Genomic DNA, 22,467 nt, shown 5'->3' with positions numbered 1-22,467 from the left:
TCATTCAGGATTCCCAGAACACCCAAATAACTGTATTTTGCCTGACCAGATAGGAAGCAGGGCAGATGATTTACGTATACTTCTCTGATGCTTCAAAGCAGAAATATTTCTAAAGTAAAATTAATTTTATTATTCCTCATGTCAAGATTTTTAAAAAAGGGCCTAAAAGCAGTCTTGGCCTATGTGGTCTAATGTTGATGCAAACTGCTGCCCCAAATTACTATAACACTTTCAGTTAATATGAGAATGCAAAGCAGTAATATTGCGCAAGTTCTGCAGGTATTTTCACAGCCATACTTAAGTCTAAGTTTTTAGCAATTTACCCCTGTTGCTTCCTGCTGAACTGTAAAATTCAGATAAGGGCAAGGCTTCACAAATAGGTGGACCTGGCAGTGTATCAAGTAATTTCTCCAACAGCCTTTGAAAAATCCTGCCACTGGCACCACTATGTTGAGTCAAAATGTCAACAATTTCTTGTAAGCTGGAGACTGAAGTCAATGGTGCTTATAAAAACCTGGCTGACATGGTGTCAAGGGAGTACAGGGAAACAGCTGTTGAGGGATCATAGTTCTGAGAGTAACAAGACTGAGTCAGCTTTGCTTACCAATGGGGTAAAATGCAATAATGATATGAACGATACACATCTGCTACATATGTTAAATAAAACATGAAGACATTCTCAAGTCCTAAGAAAAATTGTGTGTAGAAAAATACATCCTGCCTTAAGTCTTTATTTCAACATTCTTTTGGACTTTGGGTGCCAAGTTCATGAGTATATTGGAAACAGCATCATTATGATGCCAATTATTGAAAGAAGTATGCAAGGAAATAACAGCATTTACCATGACAGAGAAATATGTAGCAATATAAACAACCTAGATGACCCATTTTAAAATATGCAGGTGTATCCCAAGTGTTGGAAATTAACTTAATTCCCTTTCTGAGCTTATCTGAAAGGTGCTGACTAGCTCACCTTCAAACGTCTTCTTGCATGTCCACCTTGTCTGGGATTAAATGGATACAAGCAGTTGTTTAATACTTGTATTTCAAAAAATATAGGTACTATTATTGCCAGTCTGAGAGGCCACATAATTTTTCCGCTGCAGCTTATGGTTTTTTTCCTCTTTTAGCCTTTCCTTATACATTTTGCCCAAAGTCTTCTGTCACTTGAAATTAAACCCTGACCTGTTCTGTATGAATAGACCTGTGTGCCTATACATAGCTCACTGAAATCAGGGTTCTTCATGGACACAGGAATCTCCTCAAATGGCCAGAGATGCAAGGTTAGGTCCCTAGAGCTGTTAATTCATCAGCATAGGGGCTGGTTCTCTCTTGTATTTCAAAGGGCCTGACGCACTCTTCGGTGGATTAAAATTATTTCTAAAAATAATGCCAGTAAAGCTATACCAGGGAAACCATATCACAAACTCAGGATTCACTGGGGACAAAGGGGAGTGTGGGAGGTCAGGGGTCTTGCATCATTTCCTGAGTTTGTTTTACTAATATAGCATGCATAGTCTCTACGTTTAGGTAACATCAAGCTGTGTTCTGCCTAGTTGTCCTTATGTCTGTCTAGATTGTGGTATTAGATATAAATGTAATTTTGATTATCTTTATATTATAGCCAGGACTATGTTACTAAGGCAATGATTAACTTAAGTAGCCCTCGTCTGTTCACACTCTGAAGAGCACTAATGGCTTAGAATTAACATTCGACTTGAATTGTTGTTTACGGTCTCCCTTGAATTTCATGTTAAAAGAAATAACGTCTAGCTAGTCAAGCTACTGGGAGATGAGAGACAGTATGTTGGATGAGGGAAAGAATACACGTATGCTCCTGGTCTTAACTAGATCAGGAAAAAATTCTGCTCTGGCAAACATGCACCTTTGGGGAGGTGTAGTGTTAGCCTCCAAGATTCCAAGAGATGACATATGTGAATAGCGAGATAAGTAACTGTGCCTAAGCCTGCCCTGAGAGCATGCTTTTGTCTTTAGTCTTTCTGAGTGCTTATACATGGGCATTAACACTGCTCTGATGCGCTGTAACTACAGCACATCGGAGCAGCCTCCATTAATTGAGTCAGCTGAAGTGTGGTAGTTACCACACTCCAGCAGACTCTAGAGCCACATGTATCAGCATCCCCACACTGAAAAATGGTGGCAGGGGCACCTTTAAAGCTCACCAAATGAGCTTTAATTAAAATGCCCCTGCCGCCATTTTTCAGTGTGGGGAAGCTGATACGCATGATGGTCTGGGCACTTCAATTACAGTGGCTCTTGGAGCCTCTCTAATTAAAGCACGTGTATAAACTAGAGGTGCACCAATACATATTGGATCGCCAACAGTATGAGGAAAATTGAGGCTTATTTTTGTCTGATGTGGCTGATAACATGGCCGATAAATGCTGTGTGCTTATGTGCAGCTGCAGCATGCAGGCAGCCAGGAGTGCAGCATGGAGAGCTGCCAGGTCCAGCTGAAAAGTCGGGTGTTGGGGAAGGAAAGGCGGGGGGGGGTGTCGGCTCGAGGTTCCAGCGGGGAGGGAGGGAATGGGAGTAGAGCTGGGAAGAGCCCAATGCAGCCCTGGCCCCAGCCCTCCACAGCAGTCCGCTCTGCCCCAGAGGCAGATCCGGGGGCACATGCCTCCCCCCCCCCCCCGATGAGATGTGGCTCCCTCCCATGTCCTGCCCCGCCCTGGCTAAGCAGCACCTGCCCCAGCCTCACCGAAGGGACCTCTGTCTGACCCCCTTGCCCATTCCCTCCCCCTGTCCCTTGCTCCACAATAGACTTACCAGCCGGATGCCGCTCTCCACACTGAATGCCTGCATATCAAAATCAGATTGGTATCGGCCCAAAAAATCTCTTTCGGTGCACCCCTAGTATAAATACCCTCTAGGTGCAGGGGAGACTGAACTACCCCAGCCTGATTAAAACAGGGTGAGAAAAGAAGCTGACAGGAAACCTCCGGAAGGCCTTGATAGAAAGCTGGCTAGGGACTGCATCACTGTAAGGTGCCGGGTACAAACAACTTATTGCTCTAATATTTTCTGAATTTTTTTGTTTGTTCTGATACCTCTTTCTATAGCTCAGCATATGGTTACTAATTCCTTGTGTTTGTTCTTGTTTTTTTTATAATGAATTCTTTTGTTATCTATTAACATAATTATTGTGTGTTAACTGTGATTGCAGAGTATTTGACTACACAGGCTTGCCCATTCTGTGGAAAGAAGGATCCATCTTTTCTGGACACATGACTGGACATGCATGTTATCCTTCTAGTTGGCAAAATCCTCTCTGCTAATGGCTGGCAAGGCCTGAGTGAGACAGGTGGGGCTGAGGCATCACAGCTGGTTCTCAGTGGTCAAGCAGCAGATGGTAGAGAGGGGCTTGGGGCAAATAGGAACCCCAGAAGTATGGAAGTACCCCAGGAGTGTTTCAGAGTTGCATAAAGGCTACATCTGGGGCTTGGGCATGTCACACCAAGCATAAGTTTTTGTAACAGATGTATGGTAGAAGAAGTGTTTCACTACATCCTTTCTACCCTGAACGCTAATATATTTTTGAGCCATCTCTAGAGTGAAAATATTGAGCTCACTTACAGTATAATAAGCCTAATTTATGGCAGAGCCATCCTAATACTAGCACTTGTTGTCAATTCCAAGCCCAAGTCTCAATTCTACTGTGATGCCAGCACCAAAATCTGCTTCCAAGTCTCCAGTTACTAATATTAATACTAATGGAAACAAAACTCCATTTGGGACAGAACGTGAGCAAACTCTGCCCCTGCAAAGTTAAATGGCTGATATGAAAAGGTTGCTGAAATAGATGTAACAATACTTACATTACTGTTCTTTTCCTGGCATGTCTGTGAGTGATTTTGAATCAGGGTGCTGCACTTAAGCAGATAAGTGCAGGCTCAGGTTTGTCCCTGCCTAGCTAATCTCTCCCACTCCCATTGCCTGGCCACTCTACAAGGAGGTAACTACTGTGATATCTAAGCTATTTCTTGATATCGAATGCCATTCAATTCATAAAAGTTAGGAACTAGTGCCTCAAGTTAAAAAAGATAGAGAACTGCTGCCATGTGTCATCTCCTATTGGGATGTAGGATTTCTCCTTGGCTACTCTGAGGTGCTGAGTACTGCTCTTGTGTCCAGATATTCAGTATGATACAGTGAGTATGTCTGCACAGCACAAGGTAGTGCCAATGAAGAGAGATCCAGGCTAGCTTTACATAACCCAGCTCAGGCACCAATGGCAAGATAACAACGTAGACCCAGTACTCCAGTGGTCACCAACTTGTCAATGCTGATCAGCGGGTAGATCCCAAAGGCTCCTTTGGATGATCCTGGGCTGGGGGAGAGTTGGGCATGTGCACATGCACACACCCGCTACCCTTCCTTCACTTTCCCCCAGCCCCAGCAGGTCAATCTGTGGGGGAGGGAAGGAGTGGGGGCCCCCCATGCATCTGACTGTGCAGTCCAGCTAGGAGCAGGGAAAGGTAAGTAGGGCCCCAGCCTGGCCAGGTGATGGGAGGATTGGAACCTGGGGGGTTCCCCTAGGAGCACAGGAGCTCCCCCACATCTCTGCGGGGGTGGAGGCGACAGAGGCTGCTGCTGCTGCACCTCAAGCACTGCTGCAAGGTGGCCACATGCGAGCGTGGCTTGGCTCAGCTCAGCGGCGGGGACTTAGTGGGGGCAAGCCTGTCCCAGCCAGGTCTGGGAAGATCTGGTCATCCAGGGGCTTATGTTGAGGGGGATGGCTGCTGCTGGAAGCTCTGTAGGCAGTTGCCTCTTCTCGAGCCAAGATGGGGAGGGCACGGGCCCCCAGGACCTCTGCTGGGCTACGTCCAGCAGCAGGAACCCCTCCCCATGCACCCCGGACGACCAGATCTTCCCAGACTCAGCTGGGCCAGGGCTGATCCCACTTCTGTGCTGTGGCTGCACAGAGGCATTCCCAGTTGGCGGCCAGATGAATGTGGTGTTGGGCCCCGGCCCAGCCGGGTCTGGGACTCCCCACAGTCTAGGGGCACGTGGGAGGGCTCCTGCCACTGGGCACAGCCTGGCAGAAGCCATGGACACTTGTGCCCCCACCACCTGTGCTTGGGACAAGACAGCTGTTGCTGCAGGCTGCTCGCTGCACCTGGAGCACAGGTTGGGGAGGGGAATGGACCCCAGGGCCTCCACTGAGCTGCGCCCAATGGTGGGAGTCCCTGCCCATGCCCCCCCACAGAGTGTCCCGGGCCAGGCCAGAGCCTGATCTCACTTCTGTGCCACGGCTGTGCTGGCAGCCAGACAAACGTGATGTCGGGCCCAGGCCCAGCCGGGTCTGGAAGTCTGTGATCCAGGGGAATGGTGGGGGGCACCACTGGGCACAGCCCAACATAGGTCTCGGGGGCCCATGTCCCCCCGCCCACCTTGTGCTCTGAGCAGAGCAAGCAGCCTGCAGCAGCCTCATCTCAGAGTGCACACACCCCTAGACTGTGAAGACTGATATTCATCTGGTTGCCGGGCAGGCGCAGCCCAGTGCAGCCATGGCACAGAGAAGTGGAATTGGGCCCCAGCTTGGCCCAGCTCGATCTGGGACTCTCCACGGTTCAGGGGTGCATGGGGGGTGGAGCAGAGGGCAGAGCTTGGGAGGGGCACGGTAGATCCTGGGGTGCCCTTTACTTGCAAAAAGTGACCTTTACCATAAAAAGGTTGGAAACCACTTCAGTACTCCATCCTTCTTCTCAGTTGGGCTTAGCATTGGGGAAGCACTGTGCTAGCACAGCTATACTATTACCAATACTGGTGCTAAGTCAGGTGTCTCTGGCAGTGCATTGTTCTGTATATACATATGTCGGAACTGATTTTTAGTATTTTAATGCTGATGCTAATATTTTAGTTGCCTTGTATTGTCATACCTGTTAAAACACAATATGCAATTGCGGGGATGGGCAAGGACAGGTACATTAAATTATATATTTGTGCTGCTTATTTTATATTCTTGTGTTTATATAGTATGGATAAATCATCCAACTTAACAAAAGTTAGATGATTCTCTGGTGATACTCAGTTTCATTTTTAGATCCTTCTGAGAATTTTTCTTAACTGAACTTAAAATGTGAATGTAGGTTCATCTCCAGTTTCTTATTTTCATTCATTGGAAGGCAGTATATTTGATAATAAGATGGACTCACTTATTGTAAAACTGACTCATTCACTGCCTACAGAGTAATCTTGGAATGCATTTTTTAAAATTCCAAATAGGTGAAAAAAGTAATTGCTAGTTGTATGGTGAGACTAGGGCCATGTGTAGACGAAACAACAGGCATGTTTGCACGACACTTTAAAGTGGGCTTAATGCTTTTGCACTGCTTTACTGGTGTCAGTGTTTGCATGCATTGGCAGCGTATTGCACATGAATTCCAGCTGCTGTAGGAAATTTGGTGGCGTAATGCACCTTAAATGATTTGGGGCACAGCAAACTAAAGCTCTGAAGTGGAGTTTTAGTTTGCTGTCTTTACAGCTGCGGAGCAAAGCACTGGGTTTCTTGCAGCTCAGAGGTTCTGCAGGAAGCCCTGCAGCAGCCTAGGAAGGCAGCTTCTTCCCAAGAAAAGTGGTGAGCCTGATCTTTTTTTTTCTTTCTCCCTGGATCCTGCCTGAACTATGCAGGGGCCCATTGCTTCCCTCCACACAGCTGCCTAAGTCAGGTGCCTGTGGGCAGGTGCTGCCTGGGGGAGGGGGCCGCTGCTGCTACAGAGGGAAGCACCAGCTCCCCCTACCCACAGCCCAGGGACAGCTCTGCCCACCAGCAGCTCCCCCCCGCCTCCCTGCCACCAGAGGCAGGTAACTCAGTGTGTGAATGACATGGGGGGTTTAAAGGGCCCTAAATTGAAGTGGTGTTTTTAAAAACCCACTGTTTCAATTTAGGGTCCCCGTTTCATCTACACCCACCCTAGAACATTAAATTTGAAGTCCCTGGAAGTGTATATATGTATGTACAATAACAGACTGGCAGTCTCTAGGAACCACGGACAAAAATATCTTTAGTTTTTAAAATAGAATGTGAGAACTTAAACCTGTTACAATATGACAGGAATTTTGTTTCTCTTAGACCAGTGGTTCTCAACTTATTTTAAGGCATCCCTCCATAAGATGTCAGATCTTAGCTTTTTTCTTGTTTCCTGATTACTTGGAGAAAAAAAAAAGAAAGAACTCAAAAACACTGCAACAGGTCAGGTCAGGTCACAACTGTGGCACCCTGGTTGAAAATCGCTGCCTTAGAAGGGCTTTTCAAAATCTATGGAAGAAATCTCTCTAAAAATAATCCTGTGCAACAGCATTCTTTTATTAAAATATGGCCAAATGTAAGCATTTTCAAGCAGGAATATAAGCAGCTATAAAGGTTTAGAAACATTACAAAGAATATTTTTGTCTTATTAACCTTTATTGTTTTTAGAATAATTACAGGAGCCTGACCCCCCCCCCAGGTGTCAGTCTCTTACAACTTCACATTTTGTTTTCTCCTAAACGGATGCAAGTGTTTAAGGCAAAGACCTGATCCTAGTTAAGCTTTATACTCTTTAGAATTTACCAGTATTTTTAATGTCAACACAACTTCAGAGGAAACCAGAACCCTCTGCTGTCAGGCACTCGCAAAGAACGTAAAACATAATGAATATGGATACATAATTCATATGAGATGGGTAAGCATTGTTTTCACTTAAGGGTGGATTGTTTTCCAGAAATTGAATTCCTAGAAAATAACTTCATTCCAGCTATAGCTTGTTTGTTTATTGATACGTGCTACACTTACTTCAATATCTGTGCTCTCAGCTACAAAATAATCCCTTGAAAAGTCATGTTTATTATAGCGAGCTGTTTAGACAGTATCAACGCTTTACTTCCACAGATGCTCTTAAAACAAAAATGGAACCTATTTTCACTATTCTAACCATAATAAATATTTATCAGTAATCTTAGTCAACAATAATTTTTCTACAATTTCAAATGTCATTTTTGAATAAATGGTATCCTAAAAGCCATGATTCAGCTCAAAGACTGCAAGTATCACAACAGAATGCTGTACATTCCATAGCAAAGTGGTTTTATATAGCTAAGCACAGATGGATCTCGGCTGCGCACATAAAAATGTGGGGGGGGGCAGCAGTTATAGTGTTTTTCCCTGTATCATCTTAATTGGTTTTCTTTTGTTTGTTCAATTAGCATCTTTGTTATTACATGAGATGGAAAATCTCATACTAGTCAGTCTGTTACCTGATGGAAGAGAAAAAGCTGGTTGCATTTTTCTTGAAGTTTGTTTCACTTTTTGGGGCTAGAAGTGAGGAATCCCCAACAAGTAAAAAAACTAAATAAATAAACACATTTTTAAAAACCTTATTTAAAACTTGACCATCAGAAACACAAGAAGAATGTCCTGTACAGGATTCAGGTAGTAGACGGCCATCGATCCTCTAGATCATGGTGTACATGTAAGGGACCTAGTCAGATGCCTAATGAATCCATTTATGGCTGACAAACCTACTTCAAGATCGACACAGCTTGCTACAAGTTTCACAGATCCATGTGTTGTTGAAGTCCAGATTGACAGCAGTCTGCTTTCTTCTTGTTTTGCTTCCATCTTCTGGATCAAAGCTGCTTTATGTTGAGCTGTACTCAGATCAGATGGGATTTTGCATGCTTCTCCCAGCTTTCTGAGTTGAAGTTGAATGACTTCATATCATTTTTGCACATTGTGGTATCTTCAGAGAAGGCAGTCCCACTTTCTAGAGCCATCTCAAATCTTACTATACAAAATATTCTTGGGGATTCAGTCTTCTCCTATTCTTCTGACATGGTCAATCCTTTTATTCTTGATAGTGGTTTCTAAGTGTCAGTCCTGAGTTTTCCAATACCTCTATGTTCAATGTTCTGTCTTCCCACTTTATTTTCAGGATCTTATGCAGACAGCTCATGTGACAGCTGTTCAGTCTCCACAGTTCAGAACCATAAAGTAGGGATTGCAACACACAAGTTTCATAGATTCGTATCTTCACCTTAGCTGATAGTTTGCTGTCATTCCATGCATGTTTCTGTAATAGCCCCAAATTCTTAGCTGCTTTTCTGATTCTATTAGTCAGTTCAGCCTGAAGGTCAAGATTCCTGCTGCTCGTAGGACCCAAGTAGCAAAAAACTGTCAAGGACCAAATGATTTATCTTTCAGAGTGATATCACTTATTGGTTCTTTCACCCCTTGGTACACATGATCACAGTATTCTTGAGACTAATTACCATCTCGAAGCTCTTGCATGATTCAGAAAATGTGCCCAAGAGATTTTTCAGGGAAGTTTCATTGTGGGCAACCAAGGCCATGTCATCCACAAACAGGAAGTCTCTCAGAAACAGCTCTTTTATCTTGGTTTTCACTCTAACCTTGCAATACTGAACAAACCTCCATCTAGTCTGGTTCAGTGATAAATGCCATCATTGCTGTCCTTGAATGTGTGAAGAAGCAGGACTGAAAAGTAGCTGTTAAAAAGCACAAGGACTAAGATGCACCCATTTCACCCCATTGCTTATTATCAAAAGTGTTTGATTCTTTGTTCTTATACACTACAGATGCCTACATATCTTTATGTAATCAGTGAATTATATTCAACAGTTTGGAGGGACAACCCTATTTCTTCAGAGCAGTAAAGGGCCCTGTCTGCTGACTGTATTGAAGGCCTTCATCAGATCAGTGAAGGCTGTGTGTTTTTTCTCTACACTTTTCTTCCACTTGCTTGACCAAAAATATCATATCAATGATGAAGCATCCTGAGTGAAAACCACATCGACTTTAAGGATAGATTCTTTCGCCTAGAGATTGAAGCCTAGAGAGCATGATGTGAGTGGCACTTTTTCCAATGGCTTTCAACAGAGAGATACGTCTATAATTGTCACAGTCACTTCTATTCCCCTTGTTTTTCTATAACTGTACAGACCCAAGCATCTTTGAAATCTGATTCCTCTTCCCTATAGAGCAGTATCACTTCATGAAGCTTTCAAAGTAATTTGTTGCTGGCACATTTTGTAGATTTCAGCAGGCTAACAGTTGTTTGTTACCCGATGTCTTGTTCCCAGGAATTAATTTAATGGATTTCTGCAGATCTTCTGATGTAGTTGTGTTGTCTGAATCCATCATAACTTCGAACTATGGTGAGCCTTCAAGCTCTTCATGTTTGATTTCAATCTCACTGGAGTTTGTAATTCCATAGTGTTCAATCCAGCGCTCAATGTTGGTTTTTTTGTTTTTTTTTTATTAGTAATGACATTTCTGTTTAAGTCTTTCAGGAAAGCTGTTTTCTTCTTGACTGGACTAGTTGCTTGTTTGATAACTTGGTACATTCCACGTCTGTTGCCTGTGTCAGCTTCTTTCTGAATATTCTCTCAGTTTCAGCCAAAAATCTTGGGCATATCTCTTAGCCTCCTTTTTCTATTTCTCTTCAAGCCTTTCTCAGATTTTCTAGGGTTATAATGTTTGGAGATTTCTTATAGTTAGTCCTGTCCTTTTGTTCTCAACCAGAGGTAGAAGGGTTTCAGAATGTTCTTCAAACCAGTCTGCATTTTTCTTACATTTTTTGCCAAACACTGTTATAGCAGTATTGAACCATGTTAGTTTTTAAGCTCTCCCAAACTTTGGTGGCTGAGTTGATAGGTAAACTTGCTTTCACAGCTTCTTGATTGAATAGTCTGCATTTTTCTATGTTTTTAGTTTAGCTGATGTCTATCTGAAAGCAACTGGTAGTTTTGCCGTGGTGGATCTTTTCAACATTGATTATGACTTGCAGCAGACTAAGGCAAAGTCGTTGTTAGAGTCAGCACTGATAAGACCTCATATGCAGGATTTCTTTCAGGTAGTTATGCCTGGTCAGTAATAGATCTATTTGGTGCCAGTGCTGTGATCTTGGATGTTTCGATGATGTCTTCCTTGTGATTTTCAGGTAACCTGGAGCCAATACAGAGTTATTGGCCTTTCGTAAGTTGCTTTGGGTGGGGAGGGTTGTCCCAGTGGAGGTCACAAGATGTATAAAATTGAGAACTGCTACTCAAGACATTGTGCAGAGGCAAAATTGCCTTGGTTTCCTGTTCAGGCCTACAAGGTATGGTTTCTATGATTCAGTCAGTTGAATACTGAATACTAAATAAATGAACCGTTACCCAAAGACACACTAACTGAGCACTCTTGAACGAAACTTATAGTTAGACTGTTATCTCATGCTGTTATGAAAAACCAAATATTGAATGGAAGAATGGGGGGAAGAGTGGGGCAGGGACTTAAGTATTGTGTAGCAAAAGCTTTACTGAAGAGGAAGTAAAAATGTTGGGCTTGCCAAAAATACAGTTCCAAAGGAAAGCCTAGGAACATATATGGTTCATAGATGCTAGGGTCGGAAAGGACCTCAACAGATCATCAAGTCTGACCCCCTGCCTAGGCAGGAAAGAGTGCCGGGGTCAGTTGAAATAGTTCCTGAAATATCTGTGCTATGTGCTTATCAGCAAAGTGGGAAACAAACCATCAGTTTGGGTGGTTCAGTTGTTTGTTTTGTATTTTAACCTTTATAACCATTACTCTTGCCTATTGGAGAAGCTGAGACAAGTCTAGGTCTAAATCAATTTACAAAACTTGAGTGCAAAACATCAGATTGGTACCAGTAATGCTAGGCTATCCCTTGCAGATTCAAAGGATAAGGAATGTCTTGAGCAGTACAATTGTACTTGTGTCAACACTGCTACTCCCACGTCTGATTATTTTCCACTTATTTGAGTTTCCTTCAAAATAAGTGTTGATTCTCAACCCTATTAACAGTATGAAACAAATGAACACAACACATTATTCAGAGCGCCTAGTTTTTCTCGCAGTAATAGCAAGATACCAAGCACAATTTCTTCCCTGTGCTATCAGATGCTGACTGATTTAATTTTTCCATCTGGAGAATCTCATCAATCTTCTCTCCATAGTTCCAGCTTTTTATGAGCAAGGGATTCTTTATGACACTTTATGACACTCCTGAAAGGGCCCAAGTATAGTGCTGTCAGTTTTGTCGTGTAGGTGTTCCATTGTTGTCTCAACAAACCTTTTTATATATACATACCTTGCAGTGATGATAAGGTAGTAGAAGAACAGCCAGAGGAAGAGGAGGAAGTAACGGATGTGGAAGATGAAGATGCTGATGATGACGATGATGATGGTGAGGAGGTTGAAGAGGAGACAGAAGAAGAGTATGAAGAAGCTACTGAAAGAACTACCAGCATTGCTACTACTACCACTACAACTACAGAATCTGTAGAAGAGGTTGTCAGAGGTAAGTGGGTGGTTGCTTGGTTTGAGGTTTGGATGACTGGTCCTACTTGTGTGCGTTTGCCCTTTACTACTAAAAATGTTCCAAACAGCGAAATATCCTGAGTTGCTACATCATTATGCTTTCCCTTTATATGATTTGCAAGTTTTTGTTTTGTTCTTTTTTCCTTTAACCTAAGCTTTAGAGTTTTACCTTCCTGTTAGATTTTGGTCTTTGTATATTTAGATAATAGATAGAGCTTAACACATTTGAATATTATGACTTTAAAAAAATATATAGATGACATGCAGCAAACAGTATCAGAACCTATGTGAAAAAAAAGGGTTGTATACCTATAAGGGTATAAGAAAAAGTGTTTTAAATTATTGTGAATGAGAAAGGAATATTTAAAATATATGTTAGAGAGCACTGCTAGCAAGAATGTTGTCTTTATAACAACATTTTGTAGTTAGCTGTTTTACATAGAATCTATTCTACCTTTGCTCCAAGCCATTTCAATTATAAGCAAATAATGAAATAAAATATCCTGCACTGGGACCTAGGGTTACAGATAGAAATAATTAGAAAATTGAACCTGGTTAATGTGTTGTATTGTCTTAGAGAAATACAATGCAGAAAAGAAGTAGTATAAATGGTGTAAATATGTATTTAAGTTTGGTCAATTTTCACAATGTGTTGTTTTAAAAGGGTTGTTTTAAATAATTTGAATTTTAGCCTGTCACTAGGCGTCATGGTAGGAACATTATACTTTTTCTTCTTCCATCACATGGTATTGCTTTTTAAAGAAATACATCTTACGTTTCTACCTGATTTGCTACAATTGTACATGATGTAAAATCTTTATAATCCAGGCATTTATTATCTGTCTCTGTAATAGTGATGTACTGATCAAACATTCTTATGATAATGCTCTGTTTTGTTACCTAAGAATTGAAAGAGGAGTAAAAGCTAAAAGAAAGTAACATAGAATGAGCAAAGTTGGTGCAGTGGAACCAGACTTGGAAAAAAAATAGTCATGGCTCCATTAGTGCCTTCCTGTTTTGTCACCCTACTACTGAAAATTAAGGGAAACAGATGTTTGCAACAAAAATGCATCACACAAACCTTCATTAACCACTTTATTACTCAGTTCAAGTAGTATTGTCCTGCTTTCTGTGCCTTTGTTGGTTGTTTGGTGGTGGATAGGACAAGAGAGGTTGGTACTTGATTATGATTCCCATTCCATGGTAAAACATGTAAAGAATAGGATGGTGTTGAGTAGGTAACCGCAGGGAAGCATTATGCTTCCTACATTTAGATTCTGTTCTCTTCCCTTGCCTTCCTCTTTTTTATCCCCTTATGCAGGTAAGCACAATAATCAAATAAATGAATGTTTGAGGAAAATCTATTTGCATGGGTTTCCTCTTTTAGAAGGATTGTCTGTTTTGTATTTTTCTTAACTTTCTCTTGAAAATTCATTTGAATCACAGGGGGCCCAGGTCAAAAGGAAAATAAAAATCCAAGTTTAAGTCTTTAAATCAATTAAATGCAAGCTGTTACTGCTCAGGGTTAAAACACTTCGTCTTTGCCAACATATGAATATTAAAAAGAAAAGATATATTTTACTTTAATGGGATTTAGGATAAGTGGAAATGAAGGCAAATTAGGTACAGTATGTTTCTTTTGCTGACACTGACATTTTAAAGAGGTTAAAATGCTTAACCTTCAGGAATTTAGAATATATAGTATGAATAAAAACTGTAAAGAAAAATGAAGCAGCGCATTGAATGTATATTAAAATAGACCTGCAAAATATAAATTCATGCTAATTAAAATATGACAAGCAAAGGTGCAGACTTTAGAGAGCTTAAAAATAAGAATCTGTAGGTTATGCGTGTTAAATACATTATTAAGGAGCTAGCTGGCAAGGTGTTTTGTTTCAGTTTAAGATTTTGTGGTACAGCTGTGCTGAGGCACCTCAGTCCAGCTGATCTCCTGCTGTGTCATCTTTCTTTAAGTCTGGGACCTCTGTGATGGGAATGTTACTTGTACCAAATGTGGACAAGGTGAGGTATTTGACTGAGATTACTTAAACTTCTTGCTTTTGTGCCAGCTTGTCATCAAACTGTGGCACAAAACAACTGCTGCCTGTATGCAGCTGGCAGGCAGTCCTGCTCAGGCAAAATGCTAAAGAATGGGAAAGAACAGCAGTTCCCAAGTTGTCATCCACAGAGCACTTTGTAGTGGTCTATAAAAAAACTGGCTCTTCTTGAGGTGTGTCACCTTATCTCCTTGCTAAAATTGCATTAAATAACATCCTAATATGAATTATTCATGCAAGCAGATTCTGTCACTAATACGTGAATGGGAATGTCTGGCAAATGGTAGAAGAAACTATCATTGTTTGCACACAGGAAGGGAAGATGGTTGGTGACACATGTTCTCTCAAGTTGTGGTTTCTGGAGATGTTTTTGAGGCCCAGGGAGGGGAAGGGCTTCTTTGCTAGGTCTGTTGAGTTAGCTTGAACTCAATTTGATTTAAAGTTCAAGCCTAAGGTCAGTTTTCCCAAGGGCTAGAATAATGAAGCTTCAGCATCTTTAGAGCTGCTTGCATATCTGGTTTTTTTTTTTCATTATATTTGTTGGACCTGTGATAGTTATTAAAGCTATGAACATCAAAGTCTTCAGGGAAGGCTTTTTCTTCTTGGATGGTAACCGTCTTTCCTGGCTCAATTAAGTGGTCTTTGTGAAAACCAGAAATAGAGCTGTTCTGAGTATGAACTGATATGAAGCCCATTAAACTCAAAGGAATGATTCCCACTGTCATCAGCAGACATCCGAAAGCCCTAAATAAATAAAAAGGAAAAAGATCTTCCTGAGCCTATAAGCCTATATTGGATTAGCATGGTTAAAGTATGCTGGTTTCTATAGCCAATAGCAGCTTCAGGGACTGATGGGTCTGACATCATGTCCTGCTGCCTTTGACTGCCCTCCTGACCAACAAGGCACCCATTCTGCTGGGTGAAGAGGGGCAAAGTTAGCCTTTTAGTATGTTTCTCATGTGGAGCTTTAATTTATATCTGTGCATCCACAGTAAGATATTTTAATTGCTTTTTCACCATATCCTGTTACAAACATGAAAGAATTTAACAAAGGCTGTAGGGTAAAGAGGTGATATCCACTATAACTTCAATTTACCATGGACTTCCTTAATTCCTAATATGTTTTAATGTGTAGTGACTAAACACCCATTTCAAGACGGCTCAAAAGTGCGCTTCTAGCCATTAAGAGGAGAACAGAATAATCTGAGTCCAGTCTGGAGACTGACAGGTGGCTGCTGGTTATATTTGTGCCATATGTCAAACTTATTTGTAAACTGTTGTCAGTTTATGGGGTTTTTTTCTAATTAAAGGGTGTGAAGGAAAGGATAGCTTTGTTGACTTCTTGTCCTGTTCTCTTCCTGTTAGCCATACGTAACACTTAACAGTATTCATATGCCTTTGTTTGTCATGGGATATCTGAGCTTGAAGGTTTTCATAGGGCTTAAGGGCAACAGTTAAGAGACCTATTATGTATCTATGTAGGCTGCTAGCTAGATAAAATTTTGTAAGGCTATGGCTGCCCAAATGGAAAGAGGCTTGTGACAAACCGGAAGCAATCACTGTGACAGCTGTGCACAAATGATCAGATGCCTTTGAAAATACGAGAAATGAAGAGGTTGTATATTGGAAGGCAGTCCTTTGAAAACATGAGAAAATTGCCTCTGATTTGTGCAGGACAAAATGTGCTGCTGTTTGAGTAACAGTCCTAGGAGCTGCATCCTGCCTTTTTTTGTTCTTTTAATCAGGACAGCTTGACTTGCTGCAGTTTAACCCCTTCATGTATTTGTGGGCTAGCTTTAGCTGAGGAAGCTGATTTACTTCACAGGATCCAGGGAGCAGCCCATTTCAGCTCTTCTTTTTTTATCTGTCTACTGGGGGAGGCTATTCCTGAATTTGTATTTCTTAAGACTGATGGACTATGCAGTGTCCAAGGACTGTTTTTGTACTTCACTATCTACAGAACAAGGAAAGTTACTCTAAAGATCATATATCCCATAGATCAACTCCTCCTGTTGTCATCAGCAGAAATTCTTTCTCACCCAGTATAATTGTGAATCCATTTCTATTCTCTTTCAGCATGGGTGTTGATAAGATACATTAGTCTTTCCTAGGTTATAACAGAGCAAGCAGTTGGATCTAGTTTTGAGCTTAATGCTGCTTGGCGACATAGCAGTCGATCAAATCTTATTTAAAGGGAAGCAACAGCCTGATTGAACATTTAAAAACTTGTTCATATACCACATGAGAGATGTGGGAGACTGAGCAGAGGCTTGACCACCATGTTGTGTATATAATGTTGCCCTTAGCAGTGGTTTCAGTTCCCTTAATTCAGGCAGATTTGTTTAAATATTTAGGAAAGAGAATCTCAGTGGTGCTCCCTTGAGGTAACATTTTAAATGGTCTTATGACTGAGAGTTTGAAGAAAGCATCTCTTCACCCATTTTCTAGTGCAAGTTAAGTGCAAGATGACATTGTTAGGTATAATAGGTATGGTGTTGTACTTGCGGTGGTCTAGTGAATGCAAGAAGCAAGGCTTTACTTTATTGGACCAGCTTTATAATTAGGAGAGAGATTTGTGCCCAGGAGTTTGTCTAACATCTAATCCAAGTATACAATTGATCCAATAAAAGATACTACCAAAAAAGCCTTGCTTCTTATGGCTAGGCCAGCAAACATCTCTGTTTGTTGTGTCCTTATGCCTAACAGATCCTTGAAATCTATTCAGTCACAGTTGCCACCTCTTCTGAGGCGAGTCAGGCTGCTTTTTACAGAGAAGTGCTAGTTCTTGCATTTTCAAGTTTGGAGACAGACAGACAGACATGCTATTGGAATATTAATGTTTTGTGCAGAATCTGTTGTGCTTTAGCTCACTTTGACTTAATAGCTTTTTTCCTCCTGTGAAATGTTATTACCTTGCTTTAAGAATCAGGACATTTCTTGGGGTCTTTGTTAGTTTGTTTTTAACATACTTCAGGACTATATCCACCAGACTATTTCAAAAAGATAATAAGTACTTATAGTGCATCATAAGAAAATGCCTACCTGTTCGTGCAGTACTAGTTGTACCAGTTTCTCCATTGACAAAAAGCAAACAAGATCTTCTTTTCTATTGTGAATGTTAATATGTTCCACCTTGGTCATGGAGACCTGGTGGAATTAACATTATGTATTTGGTGCATTTTGTTTAGTATAGGTATGAACTAAATGAGATATTCTGTCCTTTTTTAATAGCTTAACTTTACATTTAATGAAATACTTTTTTGTGTTAACCAGAACTTCTAAATCATAAAACAATATGTTCTTTAATTAAAATTCTAGGTCAGAGACAAATATATTGAAATATATATATATTAGGTCAGTTGTTTTACATAAGGATGGACAGCATTTATTATCCTCTATGCAATGTCCTTTTGATTTCTCTTCCCTGCTAATGTGCTTCACCAAAGGAAAATGTCATTTTTACTAAAACCATAATAATTCAACCAAAATTATTAATGCTTTTGTTATTTAAAGTGTGTTTAATAATATCTTATTACATTTGGGGCTAGATCTTTTGGATGATTGAAAAGCATTTTGGAACTGTTTGCTTGATCAACATGTATACTGTATTAACAAAATCTTAATGTTATGAGGAGAACTCTGTCTCTTCTAAAACTACATAAAATATGGATTTGTGTTGACCCAGGCTTAAACTCAAGCTGTTTTCTTAGTGTGCTTTCCTAGAGGTAATAGTCACTTGACACCTTGATTCTGAGTCAAGTTATATGCATAAATAAAATGAAAAATTATTTGTTATATATTTCTTTCACAGTGGAATGGGGAGCTTTTGTATTTTAGGCACAGTATGCATTATATTTTATTCATGTCTTAATATTCCTCTCCCGTAGACTACAAATAAACATTAGAGAGAGAAATTCAATCTTAATTGCTGAGGGTGGAAATTACAATTTTAAGGTATTCAACTGTGTTAAAAGAGTGTTCTTTGGTATTTCATTTATAACTAATCATTTGGCTATTTTTCTTAAACTTTCTGTCTATAAAGTATTATAGCTATTGTGGAGCTAATGCACAGGCTTTATTCCCATAGCTAGTGCCAGCACCACAGCTGTCTCCTGCTTAATTCCAAAAACCTCTTGTGAAACTAGCTTTTGTCTTTGAATGTTCAAATTAAAAGTTGGCTACCAGTTCAAAGCCTATATTCAAAATGAGTAGTTTTCTCATTTTGCAAAATTATCTTTAAATATTCCCTTGGAATAATCCACCTAGAAAATCAGTAGCATGGCTTTCTGATTTAAGGGGCTAAGTAAAGAGGCCGTGGCTGAATCAGTTTGTTCTTCACAGGTTAGTCAAAGCCATGTAGATTGAACTGATAAGCAAGTGAACAGACATTCACTTTTGATTTTGGAGATGCAGCCTGCAGTTGCCCAGCCCAGAAGTGTGTGTGTGTGTGTGTGCGCGCGCGCGCATGCGTGGGAGGAGGGGGGTGGAGAGCATGAGCGACACTCAAGCATGCCTTCCTGCTCAGCTGGAACAGATAAACTGGGCCAAGACTAGCCTACCCACCCTGCAAGGGGAGGGGCGGGGGAGAGAGGTACAAAGTATCTGAGGATGCTGGGGGACTGTGAGTTAACTTGAATCTGGAGGGGAACTGCAACAGAAGTTAATAAACCAATTTAATGTAAATCAGTTCAGTCTGATACTACATCTGTCCAGATTTATCTTAAACCAACCAGTTTCAGCCATTTTGAAAGTGGTTTATGTGCACTGAACTTCTGTCTCTAGCCATGAAGATATAAATACAATGACAGCAAATGACTAAGAAAGCTTTCTAACATTGCAGCATTTCAGAAATAGCTACATACTGGAGAGCATCACTGAATGTGTAGGTACACATGTAATTTATAACTGTGCTTCCTAATTAATTGGATGACAAAAAAGTATTGCCTGCAACACACAATTTAATGCCTACTTCCGTGGAGCCAAATACTTGGATGATTTTTACCTTTGCTAGGGAAATTTGATTCTTTTGCTCACTTTGTGCATTAATCAATTACATTCTGTTTTCTGGTGGAATACAAATGATATATATATTAAGTATGAAAATGTATGCATGTATAAGTAAACTCCAGTGCATCAATTTAAATTCATTTACATGCATATATAAGTGCTTTGCTTAATCAGAGCATACATGAATGAAATTTAAACTTGGCATAGCTAGACATTGAAATACAGGTGATGAAAATATTAATAGTCTGTCAATTTTAACATTCCTGTTTGATACACTGTGTGTTATATAAAAGGTAAGGTGACACTATAAAGGTAGAAAATCATAGTGGAAATAAAGGATGGACCTATGTAGGTAGGAGAGGAAGATTCCTGTCTTAGCTTTGCCAATGGTTTTCTGTATGACTTTGTATAATTCTGATAAGTTGACTATAAAACTAGAACTTTGCTATTAAGATTCATTTAAAATGTCTATTTAGATCTTTGGGACTCTCAGATGGAAGGCTCTGTACAAGATCAAAGTGTTGATGTCATAAGGGAGAAAAAGGAAAATTGTATATATTTGCCATACAGAAAATTATGGACCCTTACATTTTACACTTCTTGCCAGAGCTGCACACTGGCAGGGGAGTGGCAGAGTGCCACATGATGGAGCCAGCAGCCTGGCACTGTTGCTTTCCACCATGCACAGCTGTTGGGTCTCGGCTGAGGCAGCTGGGAGCAGGGCTGAGGTGGCCTAGCTCCATTGCATAGGATTCTCTGCCACTCGCCGTGAAGTCCCAATAGATCATGTTGTGGCAGGAGGTGGGGAAGGCTGCCGGTTCCATCTCTCAGGGCTCTCCCTCACAGTTCCCTGGATGGTGGCAGCAGCAGCAGCAGCCGCCTCTCCTAGAAACTGTGTCTTCCAGTGGGTGAGGGTAGGAGCATAATGTGCTGCCTCGGCAACAGTGGGTACGGCTTGGCCGAATGAAGAGTGCTGCAGGGCCAGCTGTGGACTGAGTCAGATGCAATTAATTAATTCATTAATTGGGAGCCCACCCACTGCCTGGATGAAATGGCCTGGCAGGCCGAATTGAACCCATGAGCCATATTTTGCTTGTTCCTGTTCTAGCCCCACATGAAGCCAAAGACTTAAGTGTGTGGTTACTCATTCTTTTTAAAGAGTTTTATTTTCCATCTTTATGCAACAGATTTTTGTGTTTCTTAGAACTAGTCGCATTTTTTCTGACTATCAGCCAAATGAATGTTTAATGAGTATATGAATGTCTGTAGTCTCCAGAGGACTGATTTCTACTGATCACTGATGCCATTTCTTTGATGGGCTATCACTTTTCTTTTTTTTGCACGCTATGTATGAAATAAAAATAAGTGGAAAGCTCTTTATCGTTTTTATAATTTCTCTGTTTAACATACACATACATATGTACGTGTGTATGTATGCATGTATGTGTACAGATACAGAGAAAGCAATATATTAAAAAAGGAAATAGAAACTAAGTCTACAAAGCTTCCTCAAACTGTTGAGTGTGGGAAATATAAATGTTAAAATGACTCATACTTAATAAATTTAGCAGCGTCAAGGGGCTCCTAGAAGGCATTAATTTCTTTCCAGATTGAGGTCAACCTACAGTCACATTAAGTAAATGAATTTTAAAATAGACTGATGAGTTGCCAAGATGACCCTGTGATTCTGAAAAATATAATCAGCTAAGAAGTTCTTCGTTATCCATGCCTTTTTAATGTCAGTCAATGTACCCTTAATTCATTTTAAAAATGTATTTGGTAGTAACTCCTTTGTAAATACGAGGTCCTGCAAAACTTACTTTGTGGCATATAACTGTATCCTTGGGTTGTGGGGTTGGCTTTTATGTTAAAATTTGTCTGGAGTAAATTATGTCAAAAATACTGTCTAAAATTAATCAGTTTCCCTCATTTTTTAAAGTAAAGGACTAGCATTCTTCTGCCCCACCTTCATTCATCTCCATAAGCTAACCTGGGTAAATAAATACATAACCTCAGACCCATTATAGACGCTTGAAAATAAATTAGCTATATATGACAAAAACTGGAACCCTAACTGCTTGTGTGGGGGGGGAAGGTGTAGAATACAAGTTGATTACTTATGGTAATTTGATACAAAATATGCTTTGCAGAAAGGTGGTGGGAAGGTTTACACAATAAACAGAGTTAAAACAAACAGCTTAGAAGAAAAAAGGCAGTGGAGCATCCAAATGGAATCTGGGCTAATGCCAGGAATAGCCTCTCGTACTTAATGAGTGGGGTGGGACTTTAAATGCATGCAGGGTCTGATTCAGGCAAGTGTAAAACCACATCTCCACATGAATGGGTCAGCCTTGCCTTGCACAGAATTAAGATTTGCTAAGTAAATTTGGAAACTGTTATAATGGGCTTATCAGTTGTCTGTCAATATTTGGAATCTAGTGTGAGAGATGCAAAAGAAGATTGTGGAATATGCCAATGTTTTAGTGGAATGCAATTTTGCAAATGATATATAGCACATTGAAAGTTGAAGCTGTTTGGAACATTATTGGTAAAGGGTCCTGTATGTACGCATGTGGTTGGCTGAATTCAAATTTACAGGTAAACGTCTACCATTCACTTCCAATTTTCTGTCCTTAATTTGTTCAGTTAAGTTCCCCACATTTTAAACAAGTTTCAAAGGGAAAACTAAAAGCATAAAATATTATTTAATTTTGTTTTGCTTTTTTTTAATTCAGTAAAGATGTGATTTGCTCCCATTGACAGAGTGAGTGTCAGACCTATGCAAATCTTAAAATCCGTGAGGCCCTATGGATTTAAGACTCGAGTAAGCCTTGCACAGGACCTCATCATAGGAAGAAATTGCATTCAAAGTGATTATATATGCGTATGGAAGAGATTTGATTTCTGTAATGTCTGTATAGCCTTGTATAAGCTAAAAAGTCATCTTAAGTCTTTTAAATCTATTTTACCTTTTTTATGTGCTAGCCAATTTCTACTTTAACTATAGTTAAAGCAATACAACCCCTCTCCCTTCCATTAGTGTAGACACAGTTATTC

At 40.5% G+C, this 22,467-nt stretch overlaps 1 protein-coding gene across 4 annotated transcripts in view; it reads left to right on the top strand.

Moving 5' to 3' along the window:
- The window catches only part of APP (amyloid beta precursor protein), a 366,031-nt gene that overhangs the window by 235,874 nt on the left and 107,690 nt on the right, over positions 1–22,467 (top strand). For all 4 annotated transcript variants that reach the window (XM_090060391.1, XM_090060383.1, XM_090060378.1 and 1 more), the window contains exon 6: positions 12,124–12,326. In XM_090060391.1, the coding sequence (XP_089916517.1) occupies positions 12,124–12,326 (203 nt within the window). The remainder of the gene's footprint in view (positions 1–12,123; positions 12,327–22,467) is intronic.

The sequence above is a fragment of the Crocodylus siamensis genome, chromosome 1 (genome assembly GCF_052110815.1).
Source record: "Crocodylus siamensis isolate JL-2025a chromosome 1, ASM5211081v1, whole genome shotgun sequence".
Taxonomy (NCBI): Eukaryota; Metazoa; Chordata; order Crocodylia; family Crocodylidae; genus Crocodylus; species Crocodylus siamensis.
The sequence above is the reverse complement of the archived record's forward strand: the minus strand, read 5'-3'. Positions and strand labels throughout refer to the sequence as shown.